We start from the raw sequence: 20,141 nt of genomic DNA, 5'->3' as shown, positions 1-20,141 counted from the left end.
TAAATAACCAACTGCATTCACCCACAAAGCTTATTTTCTTCAATATACAATAATGTAATGGAAAATACCATTGCTTTTTGTGGAGGAAGCCCTTGTGATGTTAACTGTGCAACTCTATTGGAACTGTTATCTGGAACTGTACAAAAACAAGGACTCTTAACAAATACTGTGAACAAGTTCTGCAAACTGGTCTCTCACTATGAGATTGATTTCCTTTTAAACATCAGGCCCCTGTTCCTTACACAATCTCTTATGTTCTGAACAGATCTTTCTCTCAAAATAGGGTCTTCAGCAAGCTTGCATTGCTCACACTCCAACTTTGATGCGAGGTGCCCCTTTGTAATGTGTGCTTTGAAGTGTTTCAATACAGCATTAACTTCATTTTTGCTCCATGGTCTTTTCACAGATCTTCCTTGGTGGACCGCTGAAAATCATGAGAAAAAGAATGTCATTTTCATAATTTGTAGAAGAAAAAAATTACATTTAGATTAAATTAAAATATATTAAAAACCTAGAGCTTTATGCAGACAAAATCATGTCCCCAACTGAACTCTAAATATAGTGCTCTGTAAATATACTTTCAAAAATTCCTAATACTAATAATTTAAACAGGTGTAAACAGTATACTTTCAAAAACACAATAAAGAAAATCATTTTACAGTGTTCAAAAGAAAGAAACTCAAAAGAAGTTTAATTTTTGTCAACAAACTTGAGTAGTATTAACCAAGGTTGTATATATATTAGTGGTGGGCATAGATACATTTTTTTAATCTAGATTAATCTCACTGTATTCTTGGAATTAATCTAGATTAAAATGGCTCATTTGAATTCTGCCGAAGGCATTCAGAATATTTGTGCTACCCAAATAATGACTAAAGTAAGTCTTTGAGAACGGGTTTCTCAAGCCAGGTGGTGCATTAGACCAGGGGCTCATCTCCAGTTTCCAAAATGCATCACAAACTGCTTGAGAAAGCTGTTCTATGATAATTGGTGATGAAAATAAATCAATGACAATGAGATGTACTTGTGTTTATTAACTGTTTATTTTTAGTTGAACAGTAGGCCTATATAACATGTTGTAATGAACTGTTTACAGTCAGTAGCTTTGTGTCAGTCAAAGCTCTATTTCTCCTTCTTCCACCAGTCACTCAGGCAGACCAGTTTGTTCACATTTTCTGGTGACAAACAAGCTCTCCTCTTCTGCACAATATGGCCTGCTAAAGAAAAAAGTATCTCGCATGGGACAGTTGTGGCAGGAGTCCCCAAGTATTTACGGGCAATTTGGGCCATTTTACCATAGACAGCAGTGTGCTCCGACCACCACTTCAGTGGACACTGATCTAGACTGGCACTGGGCTCTACCTTGTACCTCTCCACTGTACTATCTTCTGGTGTCTCCTCATCTGATTCTGAGTCGGATCCCATCAATAGCAGGGCTGTTTTCTTCTTGGGTGGCTCAGGGTTCTCCTCCCTGAGTGGCTGCAGAGCAGGTTCTTCTCCCTTCATCAACGCACTTAGCTTTGCCCACACTGGCTCCCTCTCTGCTCTGGGCAAGCACTTGAGGTCCTTAAATCGTGGATCTAGAGCAGTCGCCACCTTTGATGAATAAAAAATAATAATTATTGATTGATGAAAATGTCACTTTCCAAATCCAACCTCCATATTTCTTCATGACTTATTCATCTGGCTTTACAGTCTATTATGGTCATACAATGTAGTTATCTTCTGGTCACTCTGACATACCTTAAGCCATTCCAGGTTTATTTTCTTCCTCCGCTGGTTGAGGTCCTTGATGAAGGCAGCCTTGAATCGCACAATATAGGCAGGATCATCATCTGAGATGTTCATCGCGTGCTGGAGGTGGCACAGGGCAGGTAGAACCACAAAGCAGGATACATACTTATCTCCACCAAGGAGCTCAGTGATGTACCTACAGACAGACAGACAGACAGAGAGACAGACAGACAGACAGACAGACAGACAGACAGCAAAAAATTATTAGTGACAGATTAATTTAACTCAGATTACACATTTAAGGGCAGGTGTTTCTTACATACAAAGTGACATTTAAAAACTTGTATGCCAATTCATGAACACACTATCTTTGTAGACCATACCTGCATGGCTCCAGCAGTTTCTCTAGCTTTGCCAACTTCTCATAATCCGCATTTGTTGGGAGGGCCAGGTTGTGCTTCTGCAGCAACAGCGTTGTGTGCAGTGCGTCTCTGTTGCGCCTCACGCGCTTTATCATCTCAAGAGTGGAATTCCAACGTGTTGGAACATCTTGCACGAGTGACTCCTTAACTTGTCCAAGGGAGGATTGTTGGACATTTAGCTCGTCTGAGTTGGCCGGACTGTGTTTGAAATGTCTGACCACTTTACGGCACTTGGCCAGTGCACCATCAAAACCACCTTCCCGAAATGACATTACAATAGCTCTCTGTACAACATGCGCAACACAGGGCAAGTGCTCGAATGGAAGTATCCTCCCTGCTGCCACCATATTAGGAGCGCTATCTGTTCCAATAGTGCTTATTTTGTCAGTTATCCCCCACTGATTAGCGACATCGAGGAACTGCCTTGCACACGCTTCTGCAAAGTGACGCTCCTCTGTTTTCATCACACCTAAAGGACAGACAAAGTAAATTAGAATAATTTCACTACTAGTAGTAAACAACTAGCAATTATCAAGAAGCAAACATAACGTGGTGGTAATTAAAAGGCTACGAAATTAAATTATGTAATTTAAAATGACATAACGTAGCATACCTAAAGCGAAGGAGTGAAGTTCCCAGCTAGCATCGATGAGGTGTACTGTAACGCCGAGGTAGTTGTCGTTGTTAACGGACGTCCAATGGTCCCCAGTCAGTGCTACAGACCTCGCCTCTACCATCTTCTCAACTTTCGTAGCTTTCTCTTCTGCGTGCTGGTCATGTATTCTCCTCATGATAGTTCGCCTCGCAGGTAGTTTGTAAGATGGGTCAGCTGTGGCCGCCTGGAGAACAAGCTTGAGCCCGTCATCTTCAACCACGCTAATGGGCCTGCAGCTGGTGGCAATCCACTGAGCGAGGAGACTAGTTAGCTTGGCTGATAGAGCTGCGCTGACGGGCTTGCCTCGGTTGCACTCAAACATAGTTGTTTGACGACGAGTCTTCCCCCGCGCTACATCAGTGCTTGGCCCGGCATCTTCCGCATTAGCTAAGGGATGCTTTGCGTTTAGGTGGTACTTGAGACTGGATGAACTCCTACAGTAAACTAATTCCGCATTGCACAAGGTGCAAACAACCTTATTTTTGTCGAGGTGTCCATCGGGAAGCTTCTTAAAAATAAATTTCCCCTGAAGCAAACCCGGCGGCTTCATACCTGCTGTATCCATGTTAGCATGTCACGTTTAATGTGGCTGATTTGACCGGGGTCAGATCCATAGACAGTAGAAGAAACACAGGTCAAAGACTCGATCTCGCCCCCTACAGTGCAATTCGGCTAGGTATACATCCGCGCTAAATTATCAAGGTGAAAGTCATCATAGCTTGCGTAGTATAGACCCAGCTCCCAACCCAACTTTGAGAATAGATTAATGGCGATATTTTTTTTTATCGCCGACAAGAGTCTCACGTTAACGCAGCACGTTAACGCCGATAACGGCCCACCACTAATATATATATATATATATATATATATATATATATATATACCAACACACACACACACAATGTTGATGTAAAATAATAGTTTTTAGATAAGCTTATTCTTCTCTATGGTGCTATCAGTTTAGTTTTTTTTGTACGTGTTTACAATTATCAATGAGAACAAACTCTTAAAAAGTTGCTAAAAAAACGTATTGGTTTACAGTCAGAATGTATCCCACTGGCATCTCAATATACCTTCTGAACTCATGACCTCTTCCTGGATCGGTTTCATCTTTTTTCTTTCTCCTAGGAAAAAAAGAAAAACTTAAACTTCACCTAGTTTAACTTTACTTTAGTGTCTGACCATTTAAAATCTGACGAGAGACAATAACATGTGTTCCGACTGCAGGCAAATCATCCAACACCTGGGCCATTCACACTGTTATTTGTATACGAGCAGATTGGATTTTTGTACTCTGGCCTCTTTCAGCTATTTGTATTTATTGCCTTGTTTGGTTTATGATAATTCCTGTTTTTTTATATATATAAACAACCCAAAAAAACATCGCTGACAGAGAAGGCTGCAGTTTATCATTCATTTATTTTAATTTGTGCCACCATGGCATGTGTCATGTTAGAATTTAGACCTGCCAGACTGTAAAAATATGTTTCTAATGCAAATGGGGCTTGAATCTCATTTCAAAAATAATATTCAATGCACCTTTTCCCTTTGAAATCAATAATTAAAATGTTCCATGCACATTTACATTACCTTTGGCATGGTAGGCTTCAGGCGGAGTCAAATCGACGTTTTTTCTTTTTCCTAATAAAAAAAACAATCTTGAAATATACTACATATATCAACATGACAATTCACATATTTTAAGTTTCTTGGCATGAAAAATAAACGGATTTTGCAGAGCCAACTTTAACAGCTAATGCAACAGCCTATACTAAATGCTACAATATTATTTGTATTGATAGCTGGAGGGGGAAAATCTGTAATTAAACTGGTCTCTTTAGTAATACATTTTATCCAAGAAACATTGTAGTAGTAACATAATGAACAGAAATGGTAACATGTTTTTTAATCAACCAATATAGGCACATATGTAACCTATATGTATGCCCCCAACACAGTGCAATAACAAAAAGACAATCTAAGGCCCTTCCACACATTACCTTGAGATATGGAGGACACTTCCTCAGGACTCTTTATTCCTCACATTTCTGGTGAAAATAATTAGAAAACAGGCAAGCTTTAGATGGTAGAGACAGTAACTGAGTCTACAGATTTAATGGAGGACAATCTCAAAGATTTTTTTCTCTGTTTGACCACAAGTAAAAAGTAACCCTGGCTTATATGATTGCAATTAGATTTTAAATTTTACCACACCATATGACCTACTCCAGGAGACCTAATTTTGGTAACTGTTGTGCCTTTTTAAGGTGATTACTGTACAACTTGTTTCATGTCTGAAGAGTAATGTGCTAGAAATGTCACTGATTTTGTGGTGCCAATAAAGCAACAAGGTGGCTCTACAGCAGGGGTCCCCAAACTTTTTCCAGTGAGGGCCACATAACTTTTCCCTTCTCTGATGGGGGGCCGGGTCAGTTTGTAACAGAAAAAGTGTGACGATCGCAGTGGTGCCTAAATGTAAGAATTTATTGTTTTCCAAAAAGCCACACATAAGCAAATATGAATAACCCTTTCTGAGATCAAATAACCCCCTCTGTGTTCTTCACAGAAAAATTTAACTCAGGAAATATATAATAACACTATTTATGAAATCAATAAAAATCAAATAACCCTCTCTGGGTTCTTCACAGAAAAAAAGTCAGGAAATATGTAATAACAGTATTATGAAATCAATAATACCCAAATAACCCTCTCTGGGTTCTTCACAGAAAAAGAGTCAGGAAATATGTAATAACAGTATTATGAATACCCAAATAACCCTCTCTGGGTTCTTCACAGAAAAAAAGTCAGGAAATATGTAATAACAGTATTATGAATACCCAAATAACCCTCTCTGGGTTCTTCACAGAAACAATGCTTCTATTGTGCTGTGCACAATCTTGGTAAAAGTTCAGCTTCAGTTGTCACAGCAAAATCTCTTAAATGACTCATATGAGCAGTCTCTCAAAGTTCTTGTGTTCTTTCCTTATAGTCCAGTTGTGTAAGTTCCAGTATTATAGCCTAGTAGACACCAGTGTTTGCTCTCTCTCATCAACTTCCCCCTGAAAAACACAAAGCAAGCAGGCTGAGAAACCAAACTAAGTGATACAGCACCTACACAGCACAATACATTTCAATACAAATATGGTTGTGGAGATGGATTTTTTATAGTGAGCTTACCTATGTACTGTATGTTCATCAGTGTGAACTGTGGGCCTGCATCTGGCTGGTGAGAAGTTCAATGTCAGGTTCCATTCTAGTCACAGCCAGTCTCAAACACTGATGCAGATGTTCATCTGTCAATCTTGATCTCCTCTGAGTTTTCAGGTGTTTCATGCGTGAAAAGGTTTGCTCGCAGATATACGTGCTGCCAAAAACTGTGGACATCTTCATTGCGTGTTTTTTTATGTTAGGGTACGTGTCTTCAGGGAGGGCGGCATAGAAGTCAATGAGACTGGTGGGCTTGAATGAGTCTTTCAGAACATCACAGCTCTGTAACTCGGCCAGCTCAAACTGATAAGAAGGCTGGGCTTCATCGATGTCGGCAACAAAGGGGTTCTGGAAAAGACGGATTTCTTTTGCATGAACATGTAGTTCACGGAATCGCACACCGAACTCCACCTTCAGCATTTCTAGTGCTTCCACACACTTTTCAGCTGGGAACGGGACCGCTGGTTTCTCTGCAGAAAGCTTTTGGGTAGCAGGGAGATGGATGAAGTTGTGCTTTTTCACTTGCTCCAAAAGCAGCGATTGTTTCACCTCAAATGCTTTTATGTGGGAATACATGTCGCAAATGAGTTTCCCCTGGCCTTGTAGCTGCAAGTTAAGGCCGTTCAGCAGTTCTGTCACGTCTGTAAAAAATGCGAGGTGCCATTTCCATTCTGGGTTGATCAGCTCTGGGACCGTTTTGCCTTTTGAATGAAGAAATGCGTTAATTTCAGGTAGCAGCTCGTAAAAACGCCTCAAAACTCTGCCGCGGCTCAGCCATCGGATCTCTGTGTAGTATAATACATCTCCGTGCACAGACTCCAGGTCAGACAGGAATTGTTGGAACTGCCTGTGTTTAAGTCCATTTGCTCTGATGAAGTTTATGCATGATACCACCACCTTCATGACAGAATCCCACTTCAACACTTTGCAGCACAGTGCTTGCTGGTGAATTAGGCAGTGCACTTGTAGCGGGGCGGTGAGACCCCGCTCTTCCATCTCCCGGTTCATGCGTCCTATCAGACCCCGAGTCGCGCCCACCATACTCGGAGCCCCGTCAGTCGTGATGCTGGCAAGCTTTGCCCAGTCCAGATCCAACTATTCGATGGTTTGACATACTTTGCCGAAAATATCCTCCCCCGTCGTAGTGCCTTTCAGACTTTGGAGGGCTGCCAGCTCCTCGCACATGTCAAAATGTGCGCTAACTCCACGAATAAAAATAAGAAGCTGCGCTGTGTCTTGCACGTCCGTGCTCTCATTAAGTGCTAATGAAAAAAAGTCAAATTCTTTTGTCTTCTGCTGCAGCTGGGCATATACATTACCCCCAATTTCTTCAACGCGTCTGGTGATTGTACTCGAAGACAGACTCACGGCATTAAAAACATCTTTCTTCTCGGGACACACCTCCTCCACGACAATATTCAGACATTTCTTGACAAACTCTCCCTCAGTGAAAGGTTTACCGCAGCTTGCTATCAGTTGAGCAACACGGAGGCTGGCACGAACAGATGAATGGTTCAGCTGAGTTTGGCGTACAAATGTAGTCTGCTGAGCTAACAGTCCACTTTTTAGCTTTGCTAGTTTGTCTGCTCGCATTTGGCCTCGCAAGCTATCATACTTGTCTTTGTGATGGGATTCATAATGTCGGCGCAGATTGTATTCTTTGAATACCGCCACGGCCTCTTGACAGATGAGACAAACAGCCTTTTCTTTGCATTGAACAAAAAAATAATCGTGTGTCCACTGCAGGTTAAATACCCTGCATTCTGAATAAATTTTTCTCTTACCTAACCTTTTTGCCATTATTCCGTTCTGGGGGGGGGGGGTAGGTTCACGTTTTATGATTAGGGCAAAGACAGTGAGGTCGTTAGCAACATTTTTTTAGCGTCATAATTCAATTCAAATGAGCTTTATTGACATGAGGAAACATTTCAGGGATTCAGTCGGGGAGGCTCACTTCACCCAGTTCTATGCGTGCATTGGTCTCGATCGCGTGGCCCGACTGAAAAAATAATAATGCGGGGGGGGGGGGGGGGGGAGGGGGGGAGGTAATGCGTCTCTGATATTGGAAATTGTTCAAGGGGCCGGGTCAAATGTGGAGGCGGGCCGTATCCGGCCCGCGGGCCGTAGTTTGGGGACCACTGCTCTACAGTGTGCAGCCCTTAATTGCTAGATATTGTCCTATAAAATAGGTACTCCCCCAAATCTGTACTATTACACATATTCTGAAAAATAACATCTGTGTTACATACCCCTTACTCCATGTGCAGGATATGGCTCTTCATTGTCTCCATCGTCTTCATCGTCTTCATCAATGTTTTCCCCCTGAACTTCTTCCAGATCTGGTTCCAACTTATCTGAAAAACACAACATATATTTATGTATAATTTACCTGAGTTAATTTGTCCAATTTTCCTTTCCCGTCCTTTTAGTCAATTTCCTGTTGTGTAGTTATATTTTTTCTGAATGTTGTTGTAGAAATAATCTTGTCTCTGTAATGCACTTTGTAAATGTATTTGAAGATATCTATTGAAAAGGCTTTGTATTATTATTATTATTATTATTATTATTATTATCATTATTATTATTATTATTATTATTATTATTATTATTATTATTATTATTATCATTTTAATAGTAATAATAATAATACATAAATTGAGCACATACCTTCAATCTCAATCTTGTCAAGAGATTTTCCTTGATATGCAGCCAAAGATCCTTTCTCCATCGCCAGTAGAATCTTTGAGATTTTTGCAATCTCAATAGTTGCCTCTGGCAGTCGATAAACGTCTCGATGGACCCGTATGTCATGGCCCAAAAAGTTGGCTAGTTGGTCTAGCTCATTGTTCTTAAGGTTAAGAATCTGGGACAATGTTGCAACATGCTTGCGAAGTTGTGTAGACCTCAGATACTCCGGATTTTTTGCACCACACTGACGTGCAAAAAGCCTGAGGCAGTCCTGTCCCCTGTAGAAGCTGGTGGAGGGGCACTGTGATCTTCCAAATAGGAAAGGGTTGTAGTTGTGCACATTACACAAGTCTCTTTTGTCAGCAAGGAGTGTTGTTGCACTGACAAATTCAGGGTTTAACAAAATGGCAACTTTCCTTCCTCTTTTGCCCATTATTTCCACCCTACTGAAATGCTTGGCCAGCTTTTGCTCGAATGGCGAGAGGCTAACAGCAATGTCCTCATGAAGCTCAGTCTGGTCTCTTTTCATGAATGCTTCAAGTGTCATTTTTGAGACCTCTCCTGCACGGCGCCTGTTGAAGATAATTATTTGAGCTAGTGTAACTCTTGCTAGTTCTGCATAACTCTGTGAAGTTTCGTTCTTTTGAAGGTTCTCCATAGCAGTAGCTGATTTCTTCTCCAGGTACTGGTGGAGGAGCTGCACATCCTATGTAAAAGGTATTGTACACGGTCTGTTAAACTTAGACTTGTTCAAAGTAGCAAGAGCAGTGTGGGAGATAAGTTCATTCCATTCTTTAGTGCACAGTTGTGTGAAACGCTCTGATGCTTTGATCATCAATTCATCTTCTGCAGCAATGGCTCAACATAGAATAATACTGCCAATCTTCTTGAGTGAATGTCCTAATTTCAGAGCCAGACTTGGTATGTGGTAGCAGTGCTTCTCCTCATTGTAACCAGCGACATCTCTGACTGCCTCAATAACTTTGTAAAAGTTGTTTGGTTTTACAGCATCTTCAAAAGTGAATAAGCAACATTTGCTTCTCAAGCTCAATAAGAGCCTGCCCATTTCACAGACTTTCTGTCTGATATATTCGAATTTTGTCTAATCACTACCATGTTTATTGTAGAGTGACTGAGCCAATTGCAGTATGAGGAAATCATTCCGTGAAACTGATGCTACTTCATCTTGCTTCATATTTCCAAGGATCTTCCATAAAACAGGAGAAATTGCTTGGGAGAAAGTTGACTCTGCAATATCAGCCAGAACTAGGAATTTGGCCCTACCAGTTGCTTCAGTGTCTGAGCCGGTCTTTGAAGGACATCTACGCATGTGGCGCCAAAGTTCTTTGCGGACAAACATGCCTTTACAATATACACAATGCAGACATTTTTTGGCATCCAGTGAGACATTTGATCTTCGTGGTCTTCGTTTTAGTTTCAGTGGTCCGCTTTGATTCTGCATTGTCTCTTCATTATGATGGTAATTACCTTTGTTTCGCAGCTTTTCAAGTAACCTTTTTCTCTCTTTAGAGTGTTTAGGGAACATAAATACTTCAGCAATTTCAGTTTGTTCTTTCTCATGCTTCTTAAAGTGACGAGCAATCTTAGATTGAGGTTTATTGAAAACATAACAGTATTTTTTTAGGGTGCAAGAAGAATCTTTGGGGTTTGCAACACTCTCAATTGTCGCCCTCTCAGAGTAATGAGACTCTGTTACAGCTGTTGTCAGATTCTGAGGATTGCTTGTGGTAGGTTCATTATCAGAACTGGATGCCATATCAGGGATGAAATGTTCATGAAGTTGGAATTTGTCAGAGGTAGTAGCAGCCGTGTCTTGCTGTTCAACACAGTTCTTTGTAGAGACAGTTGGTGCAGTCTTACAATGGGGTGGCTTTGAATCCCTGATGGTGGCAATGAGATGATCCCAATCAGTATGTGCTTCTGAGTCAGGAGGGCAGTCTTCATCGGCGCTGGATCCATCGCTGCTAGACGCTGTTTCAGGAATGTAGTCTTTATCAGTGACGGAACCTTCATTACTAGAAAGGCCGATGTCCTTCATCTTTAAAAAATAAATAAAGGAACACCAAGTTTATATTTTTTTCATTATCCAAAGAAATCAGATATTTATATAAACACATTACATACCGGTGACTTGTTGTTCTTGATGAAGCAGGTTTTGTGCCATGAGGTTGAACATACTAAAAACACAATTACAGAAGAAAAATGGACTGGTAACATTTCTTGAGCATTATTTTTACATTTAATCACTGTGCATTTCACTACATAACAAAGAAGAAAGTAAGTCATTTAGAATCTAAATTAAGTATTTGAAATTAAGTTTGTTTTATTGAAATGTTTATCATCTAAAAAATAAAAACGGTGTTGTTTGACAGGTACTTACATTTACACGTAAAACCAATCCATTTCAGGCTTGAGACAGGTCCTTTGCAATCATGACAATTTTCCAAAGAGGAAATAACTGCACTGGTGAGTTCATGATGACACTGTGGATCAAAAATTGAATATAAACAAAATAAATATATATGTTATTTTAAGTGTGTTTGAGTGTGAAAATGTGACTCCGATACTTTTAGGACATAATCCTTATGACAATGAAAAATAATAAGGTTAGTCTGCTTGGACACCTTATTTTATAAAAAAAACATATTTTAGTCATCATTTTGAAAAACTCTTATTAGCATCTGACTCAGAGCAGTTGCAGTAGTATTGAAAGTATGTCCTGCTTAAATTGTGTATCATAGGTCAAGGCCTCATCAACGCTAACAAGCTGACAGATATCCAAGTTGTTTGCCATATATGTGACAAAGATTCCTCCCTTTACCAGTGTTTGAAAAAAAAATGGTGAGAGTATTGTGAAGTACAACTTGCCATTTTGGTTCGTGGGGAGGACGGAAGATCTCTCTCGGGCTCAGGGTTACAAGCTACTTCACAGTGAGCCTGAAATTGTAACACAAAAAAAAGACACCGTTGTCACCTTGGTAGTGGTTTGATCTGACTTGTGTGGATGAAGGCAATGATCTAATGTCTAGTCATGTCAACAGGTTGTAAATCATCTGACCTTACAAGGACTGCTGTCCCTACAAGACACCCTGTGACCAGACGGCCTTTAACTTTCTGTGTTGTATAACATTTAACCCGTTTCAATTTGACCCAAAGTATGGGGAAACGGAGCCCCCTTACCAAGACGATAGTCCTGGTAAAACAAACTTCAATCTATACCGGTCAGCGGCACGCAACTCGCCAATGTGTGGAGAAACAATACATTGAAACTTACCATCTTGTCCCCTGATGTGTTTGCAGTTGTACAATGTTCGGTCCCAGCCTCTCGTGCCCCACCAAATGTTTCCTGTAAATAAGTGAAAGACAGGCACGACTTTAAAACATTATCGACTCATTTCCATTCATCTATCAATGGGACACAAATCTGAACATTAACACGACTTTATTCAATTCACTAGCCAGCAATGAAAATAAAAAATACATTTTTAGCCCCATATAAAATGTTAGGGCCTAAAAGCAATTTATCACAGAGCAATAATTGATAACAAATCTACTAACACATTGACTGTTGGCATGCTATGTGTGCAGCAGCCATCAGCATATCTCATCCAAGGAAGAAAGCTGATGAGCACAGTAGGACTGGAATGTTAACCATATTACAAGTTGGCATCCTCATTTTGTTTCATGAATGCCATTGTAGCGCGTCTCCTCTGTTCCAAATATGACTTCTACTAACTCTTACTCTGAGCATTTATCTTTTCATGGTGCAGCAAATAACAATCTACAAACTATGGCTTAAATAATATAGAGACCCAAAATATGTTTCAGTTTCTGGAATGTGACTAATCTTTCACAGCATTAAGAAAAGTACAATACTGTCACAGGCCCGTATTGTTTCCCTCTACAGCCCGACACAGAAAGTGATTGTGATGTGAAGTACAACTTGCCATTTTGGTTGGTGGGGAGGACGGAGGATCTCTCTCGGGCTCAGGGTTACAAGCTACATCACAGGGAGCCTGAAATTGTAACACAAAAAAAAGACACCGTTGTCACCTTGGTAGTGGTTTGATCTGACTTGTGTGCTGCAAAGGTTTAACAGTTATGGAGGTGTGTACATGCTGGATGAAGGCAATGATCTAATGTCTACTCATGTCAACAGGTTGTAAAATCATCTGTCCTTACAAGGACTGCTGTCCCTACAAGACACCCTGTGACCAGACGGCCTTTAACTTTGTGTGTAGTATAACATTTAACCCGTTTCAATTTGACCCAAAGTATGGGGAAACGGAGCCCCCTTACCAAGACGATAGTCCTGGTAAAACAGCTTCAATCTTTACCAGTCAGCGACACGCAACTCGCCAATGTGTGGAAAAACAATGCATTGAAACTTACCATCTTGTCCCCTGATGTGTTAGCAATTGTACGATGTTCGGTCCCAGCCTCTCGTGCCCCACCACATACTTCCTGTAAATAAGTGAAAGATATTATCGACTCTTTTGTTATTAATCAGGTGAAATTCAAAAAATAATGTTAACACAGTACACATTTTTTGCTGAAATAAATCAAATCTGCTTAAATGAGCTGAGTGGTAGTACCAGGGAGATAAATGCAACACTTTTTCTCTGTCAGTTAAGCAATGCCCTAAAGAGAACATAACATCACCTTTAAGCGCCAGGGCCAAGCAGAATCCCCATAGTTGTAAGTTATCTCCTCCTCTGGGAATATTTCCTTACAGAAAATAGGTGTAAAGTGTGGGGTTCCTTTGACAACGATTTTTTTCACTCTGCAGTTTGGATTCCTGTGATTATCATTTGCAAGAGGTCCAAGTGTTCCATCCTCTTTTGAAGCATTAATGCTGCAAGACCAATAGTCCAGATACAACATCATGTATCATGACAGAAAAGCACTGAATTCATACAAGAAGTCACTAGGAAACACATACATCTGATAATGGTCAAATATCCATTTGAGGTAATCAACAAGCAGCAAATTCACCAAAAGTGCATTCCAGACCAGTTGAAATCGAATAAGAAGATGTTATTTTTGACATCTAGATCTTCACTTACACCCAATATTCCACGGTACTCCACCACAAAAGTTGACGGTGCAATATATTCCCATGTAAAAACACCACGTCCTACAAAAGCAAAAAAAATGCATTAACATTAAACATTTACCTATACCCAATTATTTGTAAATATTTGCCATGAATGTGTTAGATGCCTAACACTGCTATCCAGACAAGCTTCATCCAAGTTAGCCTCTGACATGTAAAGTGCCTTGGAGGTAAATACGGAGTAAAATTGTTTGATCAGCACACACTCCTTTCTGCAATAAAACTCCACAGTGATATGCACAAGGTGTTGGTTAACAGTACTTTGAAACGCCTAAAATAGTGATGCCAACACTGCTAGGGTTGAGGGTAGCTGTGATTTGACTATATCCAGGGGTGAGTTCACGATGAGATCACAATTATTTACTGGTATGAAGTGACACATTATTTTATATTGCATTTCATTTAAATGTAAATAAACAGAGCACTGCTTTAATCAGCATTAAAGCAGTGTTCAGATTAGATGTTCAGATTAGATGTTGCAACATATTAGAAAATACTTGTTAAGCAATAGTACTTGGTTGCCATATGTATAACATATACAAAATAAAACATAAAATGTCTACACAAATGTTATATTTTAAGTTAGATGTACCATTATTGTGCACTGTCATAATTAAGAGGCTAAATTGAGAGGATAAACAATGTTGTGCTATCATAAGTTCTGTTGTACACATTTGATTTCAATAAATGATCATATGCATGGTTAAAAAGGCTTCATGATATAATAATAAGGGCCGGGTAGTTTGCTAACCCTGCCAAAAAACCCTGGCACTGAGGAGAGGCTCTGTGAAGCCTCTCCTCAGTGCCCTGGGGTGCATGGAGCAGACACCTTCACCATGGCTCCCCAAAAGTGTAGTCAAAGCATCTCTAAACACGGCGGGTGTCTGGCAATTTAGAACACAATTGATTTGGTAAACAGTGTTGTTTTTCAATGAGAGGAGCACACATTTACATATTACATATCCTGAAAATGTACATTGTTGAAAATATGTGAGGCTGATGGCCTAAGAGCAATGGCTAAAAGGTCAGGGTTCCCTATGTGCCCAGTTCGGCCATATTGATGAAACAATGCTATACGGTCTTTGATAGTACATACTGTATGAGATAAATAGCTTACTTTTAAATGTGTTGATGAACCTGGCCTCTAGGAAGGGTTTGTCTCTGCCCATAATTATATGGTCTATTGCATCCTGTTCAGGAGTCTTTCTCCTGCTCCTTTATGTCATCCTTAAAACAGAGAACAGGTTAAATGTAATGTGTATGGTTAACAATAACATCTCTTGGGGGAACAAATATGCATTAGAAAAAGAGGGGTTCAATATGAGGCATGATACACTGTTCTATTAAAGATAGTAGTTCATTAATAAGAATGCACAACATTTTTAAAGTCCCGGAACGTCGTCCTTGTGTGCTCCGACGGCAGTGCACCTACAGTCACCAGCTACGTCTGCATGTAGGTGCATGAAACCTACAGGTGCATGAAACGCAGAACGTTTCATTTGCAAAACACGGTAGTCTGCTCCTCCATGCATGCACAGATCATGCACTGAGGAGCCGCTCCGTTGAAACCGCATGACGGCTGCCCGCTGCACGGATGTGAGAGCTACACAGTAACACACAGCACACATCTGTCTTAGCAGCATTTTAAAGACGATTATTTATTCAAAAAGTAACAGTCCAGTAGTATAACTAGTAATCAACAAACATGAGTGGGCATAAATAGTCAGCCTTTTAATACCACATTGCATTTAATTCAGTTGTAAAGCGGAAGTCATTACCATGTGGTTGATGCTAAGCTAAACTGTGCTAACTGACAGCAGAGCTAAAGGTTAATGTAACGTTTCCAGTCAAATGCAATCTCTTGGTAGGATTAACTTACTAAATAACTAACTAACTAACTAACTTCATCCTATCATTTTTTTTAAACACACGAAACGCGATGGGGAGCTTGCCTCGTGGCAATGCACTGAGCCGGACAAACATGTAATAAACGAACAGCTGACGTTTTAATGCTAGGTTGTAGCTAGCCACCAAACAAACATTTAAATCCTTATATTTTGCTTCAAATACATGATAAAAATATCACTTACCAGTTCTGGTTAAAAGTCAGCTTTGCCATCAGCCATGTCCTCTGCACTGCTACTGTGCATTGACCGAATACTGAAAGACCACTCCCTGATGAGAACCTGCTCGCGTGATGACTGCTGGCCAATCCCTGATGAGAACCTGCCTGATTGACTCTTTAGCCGCCCAATCAGTGAGTATGTCTGTCCAACCAATGAAAAGCGCGTATTTTGTGTAAAATGAGAGGGAAATGTGTATGAAATTGCAATACCATGAATCGGCTGTACAAGCGTTTTATACACAATGAGCACACACAAATATACACTAGAAATCAGGTATAGGCGGTTTATTAGGACATACCGAGAAAAAGCGGGAGGGTTTTATTTACATGTTGATAAGTGCTTCTCCACTGCGCGACTTGTGAGGACACCAGTTTTGTCTTCACAAGTCGAAATGTCCTTATAATGCTGGTGCGTATCCATGTGAATTGTCCTCATAATCCGGCCGCACCAACGCACACACACACACACACACACACACACACACACACACACACACACACACACACACACACACACACACACACACACACACACACACACACACACACACACACACACACACACACACACACACACACACACACACACACACATACACACACACACACTGTGTATTTGTGATAGATCACCCACCATCAGTGTAAATATATCCATCGATCAAGTTGAATGTGGTCACAGTTTTATTGGCTCCATATCCATTACCTCATCAAACCTTACAACATGTAATTTGTGTGATTGTTTTGTGCTATTGCATTGTTTATATTATTTCCCATCACTGAGTGCATTTACACTTCCCCATTCAAAGATTGGTAGGGGTATAATTTGAATCACAGGTTGTACTTTTCACCCTGCCCACGGCTAGATACTGTACATGTATATGAGTTCTCATTCTGCTGGGTCAGTATTCCTTTTCAAACGTGGTTCACTCACTGTTTTAAGGCAAGATCTAATAGAGTGGTGAATGAATGAGTTACAAAAACAGCGGAACTTACAGGAAAATGCTTTAACGAGCATCCAATCAAGAGAACACAGAACTGACTTCCCCGGACATAATAATGGCCGGATATATTGGCATCTTGCCTTGTCTAGGTCAGTGTATACAGGTATATGCCATTTTTTTTAGACAGGTGTGACGTGTAAACAAAACCTTCAGCCAATGTCTCTCACAATTCAACAGCTCAAGCTGAAGCTCTCTGACTGACTGTGAGGCAGAAAAGCACATCAAACTGTCACAGAAACAAACCAGCTACACAAGTCTGTCCTTGTCTGAACAGATGGACGTCCTGTAACAAAAATGTCATAAGAGTTGAAAGTATGCATGGAATTGTTGTTGTCCGTAAAGATGGGAATAAAGAAAGCAATGCCTTTTTTAATTACAGCCGAATTAAAAAGAACTCCTCCAGTTTTACTCATCAACACCTGTTCTTGTTTTGTGAGTACTCTTTACACTCTGAGGACATTAGAGAAGTTATTATTGTCTCAGCTTGTGCTTGAAGATGGCAAAGTAGAAACACAAATATGTGTGGTAAATTGGTGTTGTGGAGTTTAAGACACAGGCAGGGAGGGTTTAATGAAGAAGTTCTTGCATTGTAGGTCGTTGAGAATTCAGTGTTCTCTACCTTTAAAGCATATCTTAACAATTAACAGTATATAATAATATATCCTATTCTAAGATGTCTTTCTTCTTTGTTTTCATACTAAATATGTGACATCACTGGAGCTACAATATGAATGGAAGCAAATATGAACAGTTTTTCACATACTCAGTAGTACTCCTCAACACCTGAAAATAGAAGTCTTGAAATATGTGGTTAAATGAAGGTAAAATATATTGCAGTTTTTATTTTAATCTTCCTGTGTAAATGTGTGTTTTTGTGATCATTTCATGAATGCATAGAAATCAAGTCAATCTTCACATTTCCCTCATCCTCCTAACACGCATGCAGGGGCGGAGCTTCCTACAGGCGATATAGGCGGTTGCCTAGAGCAGTTTTGGCGCCCCCCTCTATATCTGCAACCATTATTCTTACATAAAAAAAAAAAAATTCTAACATAAGGGAAAATGAGCCAAAAATCTAAAACGGTCGGTCGGTCTAAGAGCCTCGGCTTTAGGTGTTCACAGTCAGAACATGTGAGAGCGCTGTGCATTGATGGGTGTCGGTCAAGTGTTTATAAAATTGAGCGTTGAGGATAGAAAGACTAACGTTAGAGAACTATGAAGAGGCAAAAGCCATCCGGGGTGCAGTATAAAAACAGAAGAAAAGATGATAGGGAGTGGAATGTAAATAGTTATTGAGACAAAGTGAATTTGTAATTTTTATTTATTTGTTTGTTTATTTAGGATATTATATTTTGATTATTTGACATGTGTAACATATTTTACAAGATAATTTTCTTTTAAAGCAAATTTGCACTTGATTTGATTGTTTGTTATTGTTATGATTGTTTGTTAGCTAAATTGTTTGTTTTAATTCTTTAGTGTGCACTTTACATTTATTCTTAGCTCTGGTTCTTGCTCGTAATAAATAAAGGTGCAGTACTTTACTGTATAACTGTTAAGATGTTTTGATATTTTTTTTTGGGGGGGGGGGGGGGGCGCAGTGGTGAAGCTCCAAATGTGCTAGGTCCACCCCTGCACGCATGGCTTTGCACTTGGGAAAGGCAAACTGTCAAGCCAGATGTAGCCGTGCACTCCCTGTGCATGTGTAACTTTTCAGTCAGGATAAAGTGTCACAATTCAGGGAATACAAACAACACCTCTCTGCTCTTTGAGCCACTCTCTCCTCAGGACGGAGACTCTGGTGATAAACAATTAAAGTTTTAACGGGTGAGCTTAATGCTGTGGTGGAGGGAGACAACGACAGAGAAGCACTCCTGCAACACAGGGGTTTTACATCACAGCTGACACATGCACACACATGCATGCATACAGATTGGACACCCATGTCTAGTGGGGCCTGGAGAAGCTTTATCACTTATTTAATGCTACAGGAAGCCATAGAACTTGACCTGAGAGTCACAGACACACTGTCTCTACCCTAAGGCAAACACACTTTCACAAACCATACTGCAATGAATTACAATTAGAATCTAGCACTAAGACCCAATAAATAAAAGTAATGAAACAAAATAAGTGCTCTAAGACTAACGGTGCAGTACTGCAATTGCTTTATCGCCGTTGTGACCAAGACAGAGCTGAGCCAGAAGGCAAATCTCTATATCTAGTATATAGTATACTCTCTATATCTAGTATATAGTATACAAATCTCTATATCTAGTATATCTTTGTTCCTACCCTCACCTATGGTCATGAAGGGGGGTCATGACAAAAAGAACGAGATTGCAGGTACAAGTGGCCAAAATGTGTTTCCTCCAGAGCAGGGGTTCCCAACCTTTTGTTCCGAAGAGCCCCCCCAAATGACTCCTGTTGGAAGTTGCCCCCCCCCCACACACACACACACACACACACACACACACACACACACACACACACACACACACACACACACACACACACACACACACACACACACACACACACACACACACACACACACACACACACACACACACACACACACACCTGCACACACACAGACACACACACAAGGGGGGAGGAGCAACAGCGGTAATTAACCCTCCTGTTATATTCGTTTTTTGTAACGGCAATAATATTCGTGGGTCAATTTGACCCAGTGCATGTTTAATTATCCAAAAATGGTCAGAAGCCCCAAAATCCAGATTTTTATTGTTTTACATAGTTTGTACCTTTAATTACTATCAATGAAATCAATATTTAGTGCAATTGTGTTATTCATCCCTAACAGATCATGATTCCATTAGAATAAGTCACTCGTTTTTATCAAAACATATACATTCAAACACACTTTTCTATTTTCTTTTTTACATTGGAAAAACCTTGATATAAAATACATTAGTTTTGCATAAAATAACATTTTTTAAATTAATTTTAAAATGTTGTTTTTTTTACAATTGGTTGATGTTGATAAATAGAGAAGAGACACCTCTTCTGTTCAGGGTCAAATTGACCCGTTCACTTAGAATCAAGCCAAATGAATCATAAGGATTTGTATCGAAAGTATTTTATTGTAACAGCAATTAAGTGTGGTGTGTGTGTGTGTGTGTGTGTGTGTGTGTGTGTGTGTGTGTGT

The 20,141-nt window shown here is 40.0% G+C and overlaps 1 protein-coding gene and 1 long non-coding RNA gene across 14 annotated transcripts in view; both read right to left on the bottom strand.

The window, feature by feature from the left end:
• Positions 1-334: 334 nt before the first annotated feature.
• The window catches only part of LOC307034138 (uncharacterized protein), an 83,923-nt gene continuing 64,116 nt past the window's right edge, over positions 335-20,141 (bottom strand). For 2 of the 13 annotated variants that reach the window (XR_013806779.1, XM_079672893.1), the window contains exons 2-17: positions 13,794-13,864; positions 13,390-13,582; positions 13,120-13,191; positions 12,675-12,743; positions 12,002-12,073; positions 11,596-11,664; positions 11,108-11,210; positions 10,852-10,904; positions 8,686-10,765; positions 8,275-8,372; positions 4,812-4,859; positions 4,402-4,452; positions 3,885-3,935; positions 1,744-1,930; positions 1,363-1,596; positions 335-424 (exon numbers count right to left, since the gene is read on the bottom strand). Coding sequence is in view for 2 of the 13 variants with exons in the window: in XM_079672893.1 (XP_079529019.1) it covers positions 401-424; positions 1,363-1,596; positions 1,744-1,848 (363 nt within the window). In the remaining 11 variants the exon portion in view is untranslated. Of the gene's footprint in view, positions 425-898; positions 1,597-1,743; positions 1,931-2,360; positions 2,626-3,705; positions 3,936-4,400; positions 4,453-4,811; positions 4,860-8,274; positions 8,373-8,685; positions 10,766-10,851; positions 10,905-11,107; positions 11,211-11,595; positions 11,665-12,001; positions 12,074-12,674; positions 12,744-13,119; positions 13,192-13,389; positions 13,583-13,793; positions 13,865-20,141 lie in introns of those variants that run through there. The other 11 variants (XR_013806781.1, XR_013806782.1, XR_013806783.1 and 8 more) reach the window with 8 other exon arrangements.
• Positions 5,206-6,469, bottom strand: LOC307031295. The gene is made up of 2 exons (XR_013805915.1): positions 5,989-6,469; positions 5,206-5,870 (listed from the first exon to the last, which is right to left on the bottom strand). It is a non-coding gene; the product is annotated as an uncharacterized lncRNA (long non-coding RNA).

This window comes from Notothenia rossii (genome assembly GCF_949606895.1).
Source record: "Notothenia rossii genome assembly, chromosome: 3".
Classification (NCBI taxonomy): domain Eukaryota; kingdom Metazoa; phylum Chordata; class Actinopteri; order Perciformes; family Nototheniidae; genus Notothenia; species Notothenia rossii.
This window is presented reverse-complemented; position numbering and strand designations above follow the sequence as displayed.